We start from the raw sequence: 18,758 nt of genomic DNA, 5'->3' as shown, positions 1-18,758 counted from the left end.
GTTTGGCTCGGAATCCGGACTGTGAGGGGTCTAGGGAGCCTTTAGACTCGAGGAAGGTGGCGAGCTGACTGTTGACTGTCTTCCCTATGACTTTGGCAGGAAAAGGGAGGAGCGAGATGGGGCGGTAGTTCTTAAGTTCGGTGGGGTCTACTGTAGGTTTCTTCAGGAGGGCACTGAGTTCGGCATGTTTCCAGCTTTTCCGGGAAGGTAGCGGAGTTGAGGGAGCAGTTGATAATATCTCTGAGATGGGGTGCGATGATGGAGTCGGCCTTGTTGAAGATGTGGTGGGGGCATGGGTCGGTTGGTGATCCGGAGTGAATGGAGTTCATCAAGCGGATGGTGTCTTCGGTGCTGATCAGGTTGCAGGTGCAAAGGGTGGTGGTGGGGGGCTTCAGTTCGGTGGTAAGGGGGGTGGACTGGTTGCCGAAGCTATTATGTATGTCAGCGATTTTGCTGTGGAAGAACGAGGCTAGATAATCGCAGAGGTCTTGAGAGGGAGTGATGTCGTTGGTGCCGGCGCTGGGTTTGGTAAGCTCTTTGACGATGTTGAAGAGTTCCTTGCTGTTGTGGGTGTTGTTGTCGAGTCGATCCTTGAATGCTGATTTCTTGGTGGATCGGATCAGCTGGTGGTGTTTGCGGGTGGCATCCTTGAGGGCTGTCATGTTGTCTGTGATTGGGATTTTTTCGCCAGGCTTTCTCGAGGGTGCGGCAGTTCTTTTTGGAGTTCTTGAGGTCATCATTGAACCAGGAGGCGTTTTTGCTACCTGGCTTGTTGTGATGGTTTTTCAAGGGTGCTAACTCGTCAGCGCTGTGGGTGATCCATTGTGCGAAATTGATGGCTGCTTGATTTGGGTCCGATGATTTGGCTGGAGGGTTTTGGTTTAGCGATGTGGTGAGCTGGTCGGTGGTAATTTTGTTCCAGTTTCTGCGGGGGACTTGTTGTGGGTTGTGGTGAGTCGGGATCTTTTTGAAGTTGAAGTGGACGCAGCTGTGGTCCGTCCAGTGGAGTCCAGTGGCATGATTGAAGGAGACGTGCTTGCTGGAGGAGAAGATTGGGTCGAGCGTGTGTCCGGCGTAGTGTGTGGGGGTGTTTACCAGTTGTTTGAGTCCGAGATTGGCGAAGTTGTCCAGAAGGGTGGTGGTGTTGCTGTCGTTGATATTTTCCAGGTGCTTTTCCAGTGCTTGCACATGAAACCATTATAAGGAACGACCACAGGAAATTCTAAATGTGCACCTGACAAAAATAATAATTTACTAAGGAACCAAGCCTTAAATAAACACAAAGATAATTACAAGCACGGGGAGCAGACATGGTGCTTGGTACAAACATAATGATAGTCACAAATGTGGATCATTACAATCCTGAGGAAAATATTGAAATCTGGCGCATGGCAATGCTAGTTTATGCCTAGCAAAACACAGAACCAACTGAACTCTATAGAGTTTTCGTGTAAAAATGTTTGTCTAAAAGATAGGGGGAACAACATTTAGCCTAAGCTGTGTAAAAGGAGGGTAGGACTACATGGCTCTTAATGCTATAACCTGATGCACATATGGGGCATGCTGGCATGCAAGAGTTAGTATTCATAACAGTTCCTCCCCACAAAGGGTGACACACGGGGCAAGGTTTATGGGGGTTTTGTGAATGAAAGAGTCATACCACCCGAGTGGCATGGACGTTCCCAGCCAGTTTCCACGATTGATCATCTGGGCCTTAACCCTTTCAATCTATTAAGTAGAATAAATAGCCATTTTATCTCTTTGAGTTAAGGATTTTCTGTACAGCAAATTCTAGATGACCAACAATTTTTAGAGGAGGAGGGGGTGGTGGTGGTAGTCGTTGGGTTTGGGCATGACAAGGTCAGAGCAGAGAGACATGGAACACTGGGAGAAAGGGCATGTCCTCTGGTAGTTGTAGTCTGTAGGAGACTAGGTTCATTATTTTCTAAATAGTATAAGGCCCTCAATATCATGGATGTAATTTACGCATTTCCTGACTTTGTAATTATTCAAATACAAATAAACATGGAGGTCATACAGCATCGTCCTCCCATGTCCTTCAGTTGGCCCCTTCTGAACCTAACCGATCTAATTTACTGACATCTTTCATTCCTCCAAATGAAGAAGCAATAAAAGACTTCTTCTATCATGTATACCTGGATCACCATTTGACCCTTGCCCCGTATAATAAAATAAACAACAGAGGTTATCGACCCTGTTTATGCAGAGGTGTTTAATACCTCCATCCAAACTGGCTCAGGTCCTTTTTTTATAGAAACAAGCTAGTGTAATCCCACTACTAAAGAACCCTTTAGCTAGATAGTAAGATTCTATCTAATGTTAGACCTATATCTTTTTCCTGAGCAGCCACCAAAATACTAGAATCTATAGTACATAAACAACTCTCAGAGTTTTTAGAATCCTATCACCTCATGCACCCGTCTCAGTCAGGTTTTTGATCTCGACACAGCACCAAAACTGCGCTGCCGGAAGTCACTGCGTCACTACAAAAATGTCCTTGGACTGCTGACACAATGCCACACTTTTTCTGTTCGAGCTCCATGCAGAGTTCAACACTGCCCCCATGACATCCTTTTACAACGCCTGTCTGATTGTGGGGTCAGAGGTGCAGTACTCTTTTGTCTGACCACATTTCTCTTTGAGCAAGAGCAAGCAATTTGGATGAAACCTCGCCTTTCCAAGCCAAACCTCTAAAATGTAGGATACCCCAAGGCTCTGCTCATACTTCTACACTGTTTATAATGTACATGTCTCCTTTAGCCACCCTGGTTGAGACATTCGGCATTATGATAGTTTCATATGCCGACTATACCCAGCTGGTATTTTGTTACCTGGCAAATTAAGAATGCTGCAAAGTTCCCTTCTCAGATTGCATGAGAGTAATCTTAGGTTGGCTGAAAGAAAACAAAACAGAAATCATACTGTTAGGGCCTAACCCTAATATAGGTTGTGATAGTGCTTAGCACAAGGATGTACCTCCCCAATCCTGGCATCTATAAACCTGGGGGTCATCTGCGATAATGTCCTATCTTTTAAGACTCAGATCCACACAGTTGATAGAATCTGTATGTTGAACCTTAAGGGTCTCAAGAAATTTCTCCCACTTTTTCCATGGGAGGCCCGCAAAACCGTAGTTCAAGCTATGATCTTCTCTCGTCTGGGCTACGTGAATGCCTTGTACCTTGGTTTAACTGCAAATTTAGGCCTTCAACTGCAAGTGGTCAAAAATATGGCAGCGTGACTCCTTTTTATTTTGCAAAAAGGTACCCACACTTCACCATTCCTTACCCACCTGCCCTGGGTCCCTGTGAATAAAAGGATCATCTTTAAAGCACTGACCTTAGCACAGAGTGCCCTGAATAACATCGGTTCCAGCTATCTGAACGAAAGAATCACTTAGTACCAGTTCAGCAGAGATCGATGTTCCCATCAGTCCCACCTCATGTAGGTTCCTCCTTTTAAAAGGAAACGTGGTGGTACCTCTCTTTTGTATGCTTTGCGAAAATGTGGAACCTATTCCCCTATCAACTCCGAAGCACAGAAACTGATTCCATCTTCAGCAATTGTTTACAAACATACCCGTTTAACTTATAATATCTTACTTCACTCTATCCTCTTATTATCTTGTCCTTGGTAGCGCTGGGAAACTCATTTATGAGTATCTGTTCATGCTATACAAATACCTCTCATTCATTCATTCATTCTTTCAAGCCGTAGGTGATTACTAGCCAGCTATACTTGATCACCAACTTTGTAAGCTGGTTGTGGTGTGCAATGTTTGTTTGCGTTTCTTATCATTCTTCTCTTGGTTTGATTGAGTTGTATTTATACAGCTTGTTGAATCTCAGAAAAGTGCTTCTGGAATTTCTGTAGTGAGGGATCTGAGATTACTAAAGCGCACATAATTTTCTGTTTATATATGTGGGTTGATGCCTGTCGTTCAGTAAAAAGGAAATACCTAACTAGCGGAGTGTTCTGTTTTATTTTATGAAAACTCCACAGGAAGTCAAACATATTCCCATTCTGAAGATTCACACCCTAATTGACATGAAAGGATCTGTTCTTGTGCTTGATTTACTCGTTCTGCCTGATCATCTGTTTGTGGGTGGTAAGTGGACGAGAGACGAGCATCGATATCTAAGGATTTGCATAAGTTTTGCCAAAACCTTGATACAAATTGAGGGCTCTATTGGAAATAAAAGTTGATGGGAGACCATGTAATCATACATTGTAGTGGGTGAATAAGTCTACAGGTGCTTTGACGGTATGGATCGCATCTTAAGGATTAAATGGTGCCATTGTAGAGAACAGACCCACTACTACTCATATAGTAATAAAACCATTGGAATTTGGCAAATTGGTTACAAAGTCCATACTGATGGCATGCCAGGGGTATGGAGGCCCTGGCCAGGGGTGGTGCAATAAACCCAATGATGGAGTATGGACCGACATATTCTGGGCATATGGGACAGGCTTGCACATAAGTGTGCACATCCATGGATAGTTTAGGCCACCAAAGCCATCTTTTACAGTTAGCAATAGTTTTTCGAATGCCAGCAAGTGGTTTATCATGGCACCAATTTCACACCTTATGTCTGAGTTTTTCAGTGGTTACATACACGTTGTTACCATGGTAGGGGTGTCCATCTTTTACCAGATTATCATACTCTGTGATCCATTTATCTATATTCAACTGCTGCATCCTTTGTTTTATCTTATCCAAAAACTGCTGTTTAGTACAAGTACCTATCACCTGCTCAGAACCTAATAGATTTTGGGGTGGGTGAAGTGCTAATTTGGGTGAATCATTACCCCATTGTGATAATATATCTGCCTGATGTGTTCCAGTATGGTACGTAAGAACAACATAATTTTCACTAAAAAACAAGAGCTCTCTAACCTGTCTGTGTGTCAAGTGCTTGAGGGATAGAAACTAATTCACATTTTTATGATCTGTTTAACCTGTAACTGTATGTTCTGCACCCAGTAGATAGTGGCACCACTCCTGAAAACATATTGATCCAGCATTGGGGTATCTTTCATAGATTTACATGGTGGAATCATTCTCCGTTGTCATAGTGGCAGTCCCAAGGTAATATAAGCATTAGTAAAACTCTTGCATGGGCTATATTGGTGATAACCATGCATTTAATAGCCTATCTACCTCCATAAAAAAAACTTTAGGTACAACCAATATGTAACCAGCACCCTCTTGTGTATTCTGTTGACTTTCGCACCTGATCCAAGAGAACAGTTATTGGTGGTAAAAGGTGTCTATTCTAGACTGTTAACTTATTGAGGGCCCTGTAGTCTTTGCATGCATGTAAATCACCATTCTTCTTTGGGACAAAGAATATGGCGGAAGAAATAGGGGAAGTGGCATGACGAATGAAGCCTAAAACTAGCAATTCGTCCAGGTATTGCTTTAGATAATTAGTCTCAGTTTCCGATTGAGAGTAAATGAGACTACTTGGTAGGTTAGCCCCTGTAATAAAATTAATGCAACAGTCAAAGTCCCTGTGAGGGCGTAGCTGAATGGCTTTCTTTTCATCAAATACATCCAGAAAACCCAAGTATTCCTTTGGAAGGATGTTTGAAAGCTCTGGTGCCACTACTATACATGTTTGGGGTAGAATCAGGTCTTGTGCTGTGGTATAGCAACTGTAACTACAGTATGGTGACCTTAAATTCACCCAGCATGAAGACCAATCAATAAGGGGATTATAGAGTTGTAGCTAGGATATCCCTATGATAGCACCGAAAGTGTGCACCTCTATTAGATTGAAAGATGGGGTGTCTTTTTGTCTATTATCACAAATTAAGTTTATGGGAACCGTTTGTTAAGTAATCAATTCTGATGATAATTCAGATCTATCAACTGCCATTACTACTTCTGGTTCTTGTTTCTTTACTCAAGGGATATTTAAGGAACTGGCCACACTTAAATCCTAGAAATCGCCTGGGCCTGCTGAATCCAGGAGCATAAGCAACTGTTTTTGTTGTTGTGGGGAAATTATCTTGGTGACTGAAATAGTTAGGTGTTGTGGAATTTTACCTATGTTATGATTCTGAGGTCAGCGTATTAGACCTACTCGACAAGTTCACCTCAGGACTAGTTGAGCTTGCATGTTTTCCTGATTGCCCTCTGTGATGACTTTCATCTTTTTCTGAGCCTTTTTTGGTTTGGTGATACAATTGCAGGCAAAGTGTCCTGCTTTACCACAATTTAGGCACAGATATATTTTCTGCATCGTTCCTTTCCATTACTAGATAATGACCCCTTGTTCTTCCAATTAGCATGGGTTCTACTGAATCCCTAACCTTAACATCAGTCTGCTTTCACTGAGATCGAACCAAAAACAGCCTTGGCTCATTTCTAGATCTGTTGCTCTCGTGCTCAGCAAGTCGATAATCATGTCTAACGACTAGATCAATAAATTGCACCCAATCTGTATGGAAGGTCAACTATGTGAGCCAAAGAATCTTTCAATTAATCTTTCAGACCCTATAAAACAGGGATATGCTATTTTCTTTGGGCCATTGAGTTTCAGTAAGTAATTTGCGAAAGGTTGTATTATAAGTAAGTTCTTACCCTGTCGTAGGTTTAAAAGCTCATTATCACCTACCTTAATAAAGGTATGCTTTGTAAATAAGTGTTGCATAGGTTCTTAAAACCTAGCATATTTTTGCAACAGTGGATCGGTTTTCTCAATGAGAGGTATTGCCCAATTTGCACTGTTACCATCTAGGTGGGTGATGATAAATGCAATGCAGTCTGTATCAGAGGTGATTGGCCCCAGTTTACACAATAATTGCAGTTGACATTATCTGCAGAATGCATTAAAGTTAGTGCTATCTGCAAAAAAGCACTCTAGGGGATCCAGCGAAGTGGGAGTAAATGTATATACAGTGTCATTAGTACAGGCTGTTCTCTCATTCCATGACAGCTCTGTTGCCCTTGATTCAATTGTAAACGGCATGGATTGAGTGACAAATTGTTTATCCTTGGAAATGAATCCTGAATCTAACCAGAACAAATAATGTGGGTAATATTGCACCAGTGTATCCCTGAGGGTTTGAATTTCTTGGCGCAAGGCTTGAACTACACTCTATAGCTCTCCAAGGGCCCTAGTTAATATTGCCATATTGGGAATTTCCTCACTGGAAATCTCTGGTAATGTCTGAGCTAGATCCTGAGCATTTATCAAATTCCCTGGGTCCATATCATCTGGGCAAAAAAGCTTTAAGTGGCTTAGTTTTCTGTCTGATAGCTGACTAGGAAAACTTGTCTGCATAGACGATGCTGGACCCATCTGACTCCCAACACAGCACTCAACCAAAGAATGTATTACGTCAAACAAACACTGTCCCAGGAGTGAACGGAGTCTGGATAAAACAACAAAAAAGGAAATGACTGAATCACTGGGTGTTGGTCTGACTCACTGTTATACACGGGATACCCAGCAATCTCCCTTTTTGGGAATGCGCATTCTATAGTGCTCTAAAGAACAACTAGGAAAAAGTAACATAAATCACATTAGTCATTGTACCAATAAACATAATCAATTTCTTGTAAACACTCCAAGTAATGAAACAGACTTACAAAGTAATTAAAACAGTAAACACGTATTATGATCTCTTGTGGTAAGGAGACACACAACTCTTATATTGAGTCCTAAGTCATGGTTCAAAGTCTCCTCATTGAGCATTTTACGCCATATGCTTCAGAAGAATTTTGCTTTGTCTTTCAGCTTCATCGCTCTATCCTCTTTTTTTGCTCATGGGAATGTCTCTGGTGCTCTCAATAGTGTTGTTACTCAGTTCAGGAATAAATGCACAAGTTCCTGAATATTGCAAGCTTGAAATCAACAGAGTCACCGAGAAAACAAGAACAGTGCACTAATGTTGTTCTTTTTCCCTTTGCTTTTCTTTTCTTTAATTTCAGAGTTCCAATTGATGACACCTGCAGAACGGACCTGGATCCGCAACCAATATTCCAGGCGACTTCCAGAGCACAAGGGATTGCCGCCGTTCCTCAACGGTAGGTGTTTCTGTGAGCTTCCAGGATCTAGGGAACTCGATTAGCTGCTCGGAGATGTCTGCAAGTGAGCAGATATCGCCAGTCATGCAGGATGCTGTACGAGGTCAGAGGGAGGGGTTCGGGCTCCTTGGGAGACAGTGGAAAGTTTCTTCTTGAAGGAATAAAGCCAAGCGCCCAACTGGGGTTTAACTGGACTATCTATCATTGGTTCCACTGTACTGGAGGGGCACATAGTTAATTATACTTCTGTGGTTCCATATTCTGGAAGAGCATGTGTTTACTGTGACTCACAGTTTCAAGACAATTCTTGTTTGCAGGCACATGGATAATCAAGTCAAGTCAAGTCAAGTCAAAATTTGTATAGCGCACCACTCACCCAGAGGGTCTCAAGGCGCTTGAGGGGGGGGGGGGGGGGATTGCTACTTATCAAATAGCCAAGTTTTGAGTTGGTTTCTGAAGGAGAGGTGGTTTTGTGTGAGGCGGAGGTGGGTGGGGAGAGAATTCCAGGTTTTGGCCGCTAAGTAGGATAATGATCTGCCTCCCATGGTGGCTCTTCGGATGCGTGGAATCGTGACGAGGGCTTGATTAGACGATCGTAGTTGGCGGGTGGGGGTTTAAAAGGTCAAGCGCGTGTTGAGGTATTTGGGTCCTAGGTCGTAGAGGGCTTTGTGTGCATGGGTGAGGAGGCGGAACGTTATTCTCTTGTTGACGGGGAGCCAGTGAAGGTCTCTCAGGTGACCGGAGATGTGATTGTGGCGGGGTATGTCTAGGATGAGTCGGGCGAAGGCGTTCTGAATGCGTTGGAGTTTTTTCTGTAATTTGGCTGTGGTTCCGGCGTAGAGGGTGTTTCCGTAGTCCAGTCGGCTTGTGACAAGTGCTTGGGTGACCGTCTTTCTTGTTTCAGTGGGGATCCATCTGAAGATCTTTTTGAGCATATGTAAGATGTTAAAGCATGATGATGAGATGGCGTTGACTTGTCTGGTCATCGAGAGGGAGGAGTCTATAATGAATCCCAGGTTACGAGCATGGTCCGTTGGTAAGGGTGCGCTGCCCAGGGCCGGTGGCCACCATGAGGCGTCCCATGCGGAGGGGGTTGATCCAAGGATGAGGACTACCGTCTTGTCTGAATTCAGTTTTAAGCGGCTGATCTTCATCCACTCGGCTACGTCTTTTGTAGAAAAAGGTAGGGCTAGGACCTTTCTCAAGATTTGCCCGGCGCTAACCGCCCTTGTACCATTCAAGTTTACCAAGCAATGAGGCAGGCGCCGGAGACCAGAAGGCAGGAAACAGAAGTTTATTCCGACGGAGCAGAACACATCAGATCAGACAACAAGGTATCATGTCGAGGTGCTCTACCAGCCTCTCGGAGGCCTGGCCTCTTATACACTGGTTTATGGCATGTGACCTTCTTTCGATACAATCAGATCCTTGTGAGGCAAGAAAAAGACATCCCCGCAATCCTAGTGTCAATCCCACCCCCATATACCTTCACAATAGAGTTTCTCAACCTGCTGATAAGAGGGGGGGGGGCCATCACGCAGCTGAGTGTTCCGTCGAGTCTTAGGATGTGTGCGCCTGATCATATCACAGGGGGTGGGGAGGCCTGGATCAATAGAGGGCCCTTTGAAGGAGAGCGACCTCATACAATATAGGGCAGTAAATGATATCTCCCGGCTTAGGCAATGGCCTCGGACCTGTGTGGACAGTCGGACACGGGGTGAGGGGCCATCAATGGAGTGGTATTCATGCCGCGTGGACAATCCAGCGCAGGAGGGAGGTTTGTCAACAGAGGGGCATTCATGGGAGGAGAGGAGGTGTTGGTCAGGCGCTAGCGTGACTCCCAAGGACAGGGTCATGCAGAAGGGTCCTGCTCGTAAGGAGGAGGAGGGAGGGGGAGCCGGGGTGCGCAGAGGATGCTTGCTGGGTCAGAGGGACGTGCTGGCGATCGATCGTGGACAGGGAGACCATGATACCTAAAATGGCTGCCATGCACGTAATACATAGGTGACCTAGAATAGCTGCCGTGCATGTAGTACATAGGTGACAAGCTGGCGCAGATGATGTTTAGATCGCAAGTCAAAATTCCACAGTCCTCCCTTTTAACATATCTCGCCAACTTGTCAGTTTGAATTTATCCCCATAAGGCCACGTATTTCTACTTCATAGAGGGGGCTCATGTGCTCATTTCGGAAGTCCAAAGTCTTTGGGCACATACAGTTAGAAACAAGGCCGCACAAGGGTGGCAGACATTGGATACCTAAACAACACCCACATAAGATCACAACAGGTATCAACACAAAGGAAAACAACTTCCAACCCCAATTCTTCAAAGTGTCCCAAAACCAGTTCCCAAGCGACCATCCTTCTTGTTCTTGGTGAACCTCTGAGGAAAGTCTGTGGAGGTGTTCAATGGCTTTGTAGACTGAAGGCGAGTTGTCAGGCACATATGTGCAGCAGCTGGATCCGATGATGCGGCATGCTCCTCCTCGGTCGGCTAGGACCACGTCTAGGACAAGTCTATTTTGGAGGGTCACGAGGCGGACCGCCTGAAGCTCCGCAGTGTTGTTGGCGAGGATACCAGCCGTGATGTTGATCGTTGTTTCTACTGCCTGGGTCAGGTGTCGGATAGCACGGCTGTTTGCCATTGGGCCCCACAGAGGAACAAGTCCCTTTGCTGCATCCAGGAACTGTGCTCCAGTGGAGTCGGCTTGTCCAAGGTCGTCTGCACGCCTCTGCCGGTGGTGGTTGGCAGGGGCTACATATGTGGGTGGAAGAACGAAGGCAATGTAACAGGTACCCTTCCAACCCTTCGGGAGCCAGGTGTAAGCCTTGGTGCCACACACAAAGTACATGTTTGGAGAAGCAACAAAGGAAGGAGGGTCAGCTGAGTCCAATGTTCTGGTGGTCTGGCAGGCGCTGTGACCCACCAGCTGCGTTCCATGGCCTTCGAGACACACAAGTCCTGTGACATTGATGACAGACAGAGCCACAGTCAGTGTTGCGGTAGTTTGTTTTTGTAGATGAGAGAAGGTGGTCCTGGCTGGATTGTGGAGCACCTGTACTTCGACTCGTTCTTTGGCTGGAATGTTTTTGATGAAGGTGGCGCCTGTGAGCGCAGGACACAGGGCAGCAGGAGTCTTTCCGGTTCTGTTCAGCCAGAACCCAGAGTAGAAGTGTGACACTGTCCGGCCAGAGGTGGCGTTATCCTTGTGGCTCTCTTGCATGAGGATCAGCCAGGCGAGGCAAGAGCCGTGAACTGAGAAGGGTGAAGGGATGAAGGGAATAGAGTGTCCGGTGGCATGCGGGAGCAACCCGCAGATCCAACAGTTCGTAGCATTGGCAGCAAGGTTGTGTTGGTGCAACAGTTGCACAAAGGAATTGTTCCAGAATTCCCTGCGCCTTTCTCGGAGCTGAGGCGACAGAGAGATCAGGTGATGCTCTTTCAGGGGTGTTGGCTGTGCAGTAGGTAGCAATGTCTCATGAGCCGGCGTGCTTTCCTCCAGGATCCAGAAGGAGGTCATGAGGAGGAGGCAGAAGAGGAAGACAATGAAGAGTGCGATTGTCTTTGATTTGTGCAAGTTGTCAGTCTTTGGATTTCTATACTGGGTATTTCCTGTTGCTTCCATCATCTTCTTATCTGGCGCTTCCATCATCTTCTTATCTGGCGCTTCCATCACCTTCAAGGGAGCTCGGTAGCGGGCAGAACCACAGACTTCGTTTAGCTTCTCTCCCGGCAACCTTTGATTGTTTTTAGGTCACCGTTCTGAGATTTAACTTAGTCCGTGGCCTACTTAGCCGAAACTCCCCCCTTTCGACGCAGGAAATACCCTTCTCTGGACGGCACAGTGGGATCGGAGAATTTTGCAAGTTCGAGTGCCCCAGTATCGGGATAACAGTCCAATATCGGTCGGTCTTTGCTCAGGAGCTCTTCTTGGGTGCTGACGTTTTCTGTCGTGGCCAGGTTTGCAGAGACTTTTCGGCAATGATGCGCATGCAGCCAATGCCTCTTCCCCTCCACTCGGAGCGCCGTTCGGGTGGTGATCAGCACTTGCCAGGGGCCCGTCCACCGAGGTTCCAGACTCTTGGTTCGCTGGAAATTTCGTATCAGCACGAAATCTCCCGGTTGGATGTCATGGCCGGGGCCCCTGGAAGCATCGGGGATAGCCTGCTGCACCTGTTGATGGATGACAGACAACGTTTTAGTTAACTTGCACAAATAATCAGATAGTAGGACGTCCGGGACGTCATGAATGGAGGTCGGTTTGGGAGCAGTCCAGAGATTCATCGGACGCCCAAACACGACCTCGTAGGGGGTCAAATGGTGCTTGGTGGGAGTGGAGCGCATTGATAACAAGGCCAGTGGGAGGGCATCCGGCCAGTTAAGTCCAGTGGTGGCCACTATTTTTGCCAGTTTCAGCTTCAGGGTGGCATTATGGCGTTCCACTAGACCAGCGGATTGAGGGTGGAAGACCGCATGAAATCGTTGCTTCACCCCCAACCCTTTTAGGATTAATTGGATAACCTCAGCTATGAAATGGGGGCCATTGTCGCTCCATAAAATCCGACAAAGGCCATAGCGAGGGAAGAATTCCTTCAGTAGTACTTTGGCAGTAGTCATGGCAGTGTTGTCACGGGTTGGATAGGCTTCCACCCATTTGCTGAAGGCACACACAATGACTAGTACATACTTCAGGTTTTGGCATCTCTCTAGTTGGATGTAATCCATCTGAAGGACCTCAAAGGGGTGATTGGGGGTCCCGAACCCTCCCCGGGGTACTACAGTCCCTTTCCCGGGGTTGTGTTGCAGACAGATGAGGCACTGCTGAACTAGGCGTCTGGCTGAGTCGGGGATTTTGTCGTTATGCCAGACTTTGGAAATGAGTTCGATCATGGGTGCAGATCCTATGTGTGCGGGGGAGTGAGCCATTGTCAGTATGGGAATCAGATATGAGTCGGGCAGCAACCATTTGTTTGCATCTTTTGTTCGCCAGCAACCCTCTTCGTCCTTCAAACCCACCCTTGCCCATTTAGTCAATTCGTGAAGGGTGCTGGCCGACTGTATGTCTCTGATCATTTCCCTTGTGTCACTCCATTTTTCTGCTTGTGACCTAGTCACATATATGCGTGTCACTGTCCTATTCTCAGCTGTGGTTCGTGCAGTGATGTCGGCTAATGCATTCCCTTGTCCGACTAAGTCTGTCACTCTTTTGTGTGCCTGACATTTGATCACCGCTAATCGTTTGGGGAGGAGAACTGCCTCAATCAGAGCGGACACTAAATCTCCGTGGAGGATTGGGGTGCCGTGGGACGTCAGGAATCCCCTCTCCCTCCACAGGAGCCCAAAATGGTGGACCACCCCGAAGGCATACTGGCTGTCCGTATACACGTTCGCGGTGGTCCCTGCGGCTATGATGCATGCTCGGGTGAGGGCTATCAGCTCCGCTGCCTGGGCAGATCGTTGTGTGATGCAGGCTGTCTCAACTACTGTTTGGGCTGTCGTCACTGCATAGGCAGCTGAAGTGGTGCCATCTGGGAGTTTGATGCATGAGCCGTCTACCCATAGCTCTCCATCGGGGTCAGGAAAAGCAGTGTCTCGGAGGTCAACCCTACTCCTAGTCTGTTCGTCTGTGAGGGTCACACAGTCGTGTATGGGAGGAACGTCGGGGTCGTTTTCAGGCAGGGGTAACAATGTGGCAGGATTCAAAGTCGTGCATCTCTTAAGTGTGATGTGGGGTGCAAGCAGAGTCAGCTCGTACCCTGTCAGTCGTGCGCTAGTCAGGTGTTGGGTCTTTGTCTGGTTCAAAAGGGTGTCAACTGCATGGGGCACTAATACAGTGAGGGAGTTGGAAAGTACGATTCCCTCGCTCTGACGGATGGAGACAGCAGCGGCAGCTACTGCTCGAAGGCAGGTAGGTAAGGCTCTGGCTACAGGATCAAGAGTGGCGGAGAAGTAGGCACAAGGGCGCTGCTTAGGGCCAATCGATTGAGTCAGGACAGACAATGCGCATCCCTCCCTTTCGTGGGTGAAGAGGGAGAAGGGTTTGGAGTAATCCGGCGTTCCGAGGACGGGTGCTGAGCAGAGTGCATCCCGTAATTCCTTAAAGGAGGCTTGACACTCAGCGGTCCAAGGGAACGGGGAGGGGGCATCCTTGGTCAGTAGGGCAAGTAATGGTTTCACAATGAGGCTGTAATTAGGCAACCACTGTCTGCAAAAAGAGGTTAGGCCAACCAAAGAGCGGACCTGCTTTTGCGTTTTTGGGATGGGGGTGTCTAGGATAGTTTGGATTCGGTCAGGGGTAAGTTTCCTCCCTTCCTTGGACAGAAGATGGCCTAGGTAAGTTACTTGTGGCTGGCAGAACTGTAGTTTCTTTTTGGAGACTTTATGGCCATTTTCTGCAAGGAAGTGTAGGAGTTGGACGGTGGCTGTCGTTGCCAGCGGGGTGGTGTCGGCCGCCAAAAGGATATCATCGACATATTGGATCAACACCACTCCCTCTGGTAGCTGGAAAGCATCCAGCTGTCTTTTGAGGGCCTGGCTGTAAATGCTGGGACTTTCAGTGTACCCCTGGGGAGCTCTACAGAATCGGTACGAGCGAGATTTTAAAGTGAAGCCGAAAAGATAACGGCTGTCTGGATGGATGGGGATAGAGAAAAATGCGTTTTTAAGGTCGATAACAGAGAAGGTGGTGGCAGTGGACGGGATGAGGGTCAGAATGGTGGTGATATCAGAGACCACAGGATATTGGGGTACAACTACTTTGTTAATCTCTCGTAAGTCGATGATGAAGCGGTACGCTTTCTCATCTCCTTCACCTTGTTTCTTAACAATAGGTAGGATTGGGCTGTTGCAGACGTTGCTAACCACTTCTTCAACCACTCCTGCATCTACCAGAGACTGAATGATCGCTACCAGTGCCTTCTCACCCTCTGGGGATATCCGATATTGCGGGAGTTTCGGGAGCATAGCGTCCTGTCGTACAGTTATGTGGATAGGGTCAATCATCATTCGCCCCACATCAGAGTCATTTTTGGCCCACAGGTACGGAGGCAGGGTGTCAAGCAAGGACATGTCAGCGTCAGTTATGCAGCACATGTGTCGTGGGGGACGGGATCTGGGCATGTCTGGGTTGTCGTACAGGATGACTCGTATTCCATCTGGGGAACACCTAATGGTAGCTCGAAAATGCTTCAGTAAGTCAATGCCCATAATGGCGTCAGGGGAGTTGGAGGAGAGTAGAAATGTCGCGTCAGCAGTGTTGCTTTCTAGGTCAAAGGTAATAGGTACGGACAGGGGGTTAGTGGAGGGCGTCCCATCGAAACCTATCGACGTTATGTGTGAGCCAGACAAGGGTGCCCTTGGAATCAGTCGTTTTGATAACACACTACGTGTCGCCCCAGTGTCTACCAAGAATGGAGACTCTGTACCCAAGACCTTAGCGGTGACATAAGGACCTTGCTGGTCAACACAGAGCTCGACTGGATCCCTCCCTTGCCCCTGGCAGTCCTATGCAAAATCGGGGGCATTTTCACCTTCGGATAGCTGACATTGATTCTGTCGGGGACGGTCAAATGTATTCAGTCTTCCTGATCTGTCATTATTAGTGTCGTTGGAGTTCCCTCGTCCCTGTACTCTATTCCTCGGACCACCTGCCACATCCCTGGAATCCCTATTTCTATTCATCTCTAGCAAAACCGGACACTGAGTTTTCCAATGGCCGAACCCTTTGCAGAAGGCGCATTGGTCATTGCTAATGTCTCTCCGTCCAGTGTGAGATGTCGGGGTGTGATCCTTAGGAGGTAGATCTCTGGGGGCGTTTGATTGGTAGTTCCCCCTTTGATGTTCCCGTCCTAGCGCTATACCCTGTATCTGGGCTATCATTACCCTTTCCTTCAAATCTTTCTTCTTTTTCTCGGACGCCCTATCATTCTCATTCTTTTGGTGCTCGTAATACTGAGCCATCTGAAGGATAGCTGCGGGTTTGGAGGCCCCCCAACTGCTCTCACTTGTCTGTAGTTTTTGGGAGACTTCTTGAGTTAGTCCTTTTACATAATTTTGCACAAACAGGTGCTGTCCGGTTGCGGTGGTCATGTCCTGGCCACTGTAGTCGGAGAACACTGTCTCGAATCGGGAAAAGTATTCTGACACATCTTCCTGGGGTTTCTGTCGACAGGCCGTGACTATCGACCAGTCTACTTTTCTTTCCGGGACCAGTGTTTTTAATTTCTGGACTATTTTATCTGGGAGTTCCAGTATGTCTTTCACTGGTTTGCTCCCCGGTTCTCGCTGTCTATCTAGTTTACCGAGTTGGTCCCAGGTATGTCCAAACAGATCCGTGTGGTCAGCCTTCCGGATTTGCTTCCACACGTCAGCCGGCAGACATAGCCCAAAGAACAAGTCAATATCTGCTAAGGTCATTATTGTCGAACCCAAGGCTGTGCCTAATTCGGTGTAAAATGCTGTCGGGTTCTTTCTTAAGTCGGGCAGGGTTTGCTTGAAGGTTAGGATATCTTGTCGGTCCCATGGTTGGTAAACCCAATTGTACACAACCCTCCCTTTTGCATTTTCATTATTAATATCATCGCTCGTTCCCTGGCCCCGTGGCGGGATCCAGTAAGGAGCCGCTTCTCTGATAGGCATCATAGTATTGGCTACTTCTGCCGAGGTTGTGTCAGGGACCGTAACCTTGGCTTCTGGTTTCTGTTCTGTGAGGTGGCGGAAGACCTCAAGCATTTGCATGAAGAGCTCCGTCGCCTCACGTTCAGTCCCATCTCCAACATCAATTTTCCTATACAGCGTTGTTAATTTAGCGGGACCCTTGCTCTGATACCTATCTTCATACGCGTTCAGGGTGTGGTAGCTGAATCGCAAAATAAAATGCCGTCTGTGGCTTTCGGCATGTGAATTATATATGTTCATTGTGTACTCTTCGCTCTCCCTTCGTTCTACCAAGGTCTTTGCTATTTTGTCGATCCCGTCCCGCTCATCTTTGCTTAATCTATTTAATCTGGCCGATGATTGTTTGCTAGACTCGGGGTCGTCTGATGAGGTTGTTAATGTGGCTGGTGCAAAGGCCGTGAGGGCTGGTGCACTAGCGCTGAGATCGCTTTCGCTCACACTCGGAGCGTGGAAGCTTTGCCGGCAGGGGGCATATGGAGGGGGCATGTAGATGGTTGGGGGACCTAGTAGTAGCTCGTCGTTCGCTCGTTGTTTGGAGGGCAATTCAGGGTAGAGCGCAGAGGGGGTCCTAACAGGACATTGGCCTGTCGACCCTGATTCTTGATTTTGCATAGTTTCCTTTCTTTCTTTTATTTCTTCTTCTAGTTGCTTTGCGGCTAGGTGGGCTGCCTTTCGTAATTCTTTCCCTATTTTTGCTTCTTCTCTTTTCTTTCGCTGTTCCGTTTCTTTGCGCCACATGCCGATACTGTCGAGCATAGTGGGCGTGGTCTTATTCTTCTGGAGCGCTATTTCTAATGTTTTTATTTTATTTTCGTCAAAGGAACCTATCAGTGGCCACTGACTTTCAAGGTTCTTTTTCGTATATTTATGCCATAGTTTAGTGTAAGCTATAGCGACTAGTCCATACTTAGTGAACATGTCCTTATTAGGGGTGCCCTCCAGTGGAGCTGGATGGTTCATCTCTAATAAGCGGTCCGGGCTAAACAGGCTACCAACCAGTGGGGAGAAGACAGGCATGACGGATTACAACGGGGACAAAAGTCTGCACTACCTATCTTATCACGGCGGACAAAGACTAGACAGAATATTTCTATTCTACGTTGTTTGGAGGCCGTGAATACCTCAAAAGAACCAATACCGAATAATCGGCCAATCAAACAATCCAGTGGGGAGAATAAGTGGGCACGAAAAATTATCGCTACCCACTCTTTCTCTACCTGCAAAGAGAGGCCTTGTTCTTCCCTGTTTGCAGACAAAGAATCTCCAGACAATAATCCACGAACGATAGTTCGGGAAACAGTGGGGGAGGAAGATAGGTACGACGGATTACAATGGGGACAAAAGTCTGCGTTACCTATCCTTCACTGCTTGCAAAGAGAGAGCCTGTTTGCTTTTCCCCGTTTGCAGACAGTGAATCTCCAGAGGGTTTCAACAAAGCGTAATACTAGTATTATCCAAAAACAATTTCCTCAATTCGTCGTGTTTACACGACCTTACCCGGACCGCATGGACGGTTTCCTGTCCTCTGGATCCAGCGCCCGATCGTCCTCTCTCCTTCGTGTTGTTCGCGGCACTCCTGATGGTTCCCAGTCAGGACCGTAGATCACTCGAGAGAGGTCTGTTCAGAACTAGTGAAGGTCGGATGATCGGCTGTCAGACGAGGGTCTATCGGACATGAGCTCTTCCCGATCGTTGCAGTCGTTCACTCTGTCATCGGGACCTCTCCCACTGGATCCACGTGTCGCTGATGGGCCCCACGCTTTGGGACGCCAATTTGTAGAAAAAGGTAGGGCTAGGACCTTTCTCAAGATTTGCCCGGCGCTAACCGCCCTTGTACCATTCAAGTTTACCAAGCAATGAGGCAGGCGCCGGAGACCAGAAGGCAGGAAACAGAAGTTTATTCCGACGGAGCAGAACACATCAGATCAGACAACAAGGTATCATGTCGAGGTGCTCTACCAGCCTCTCGGAGGCCTGGCCTCTTATACACTGGTTTATGGCATGTGACCTTCTTTCGAT

General features: G+C 47.2%; 1 protein-coding gene across 1 annotated transcript in view; it reads left to right on the top strand.

Moving 5' to 3' along the window:
• LOC147690382 (uncharacterized) overlaps window positions 1-18,758 on the top strand; it is a 2,590,730-nt gene that overhangs the window by 657,278 nt on the left and 1,914,694 nt on the right. The window contains exon 16 of the mRNA XM_086936677.1: window positions 7,967-8,062. Within this exon, the coding sequence (XP_086792803.1) occupies window positions 7,967-8,062 (96 nt within the window). The remainder of the gene's footprint in view (window positions 1-7,966; window positions 8,063-18,758) is intronic.

The sequence above is a fragment of the Lissotriton vulgaris genome, chromosome 9, assembly GCF_964263255.1.
Source record: "Lissotriton vulgaris chromosome 9, aLisVul1.2, whole genome shotgun sequence".
In the NCBI taxonomy this organism is placed as follows: domain Eukaryota; kingdom Metazoa; phylum Chordata; class Amphibia; order Caudata; family Salamandridae; genus Lissotriton; species Lissotriton vulgaris.
The sequence above is the reverse complement of the archived record's forward strand: the minus strand, read 5'-3'. Positions and strand labels throughout refer to the sequence as shown.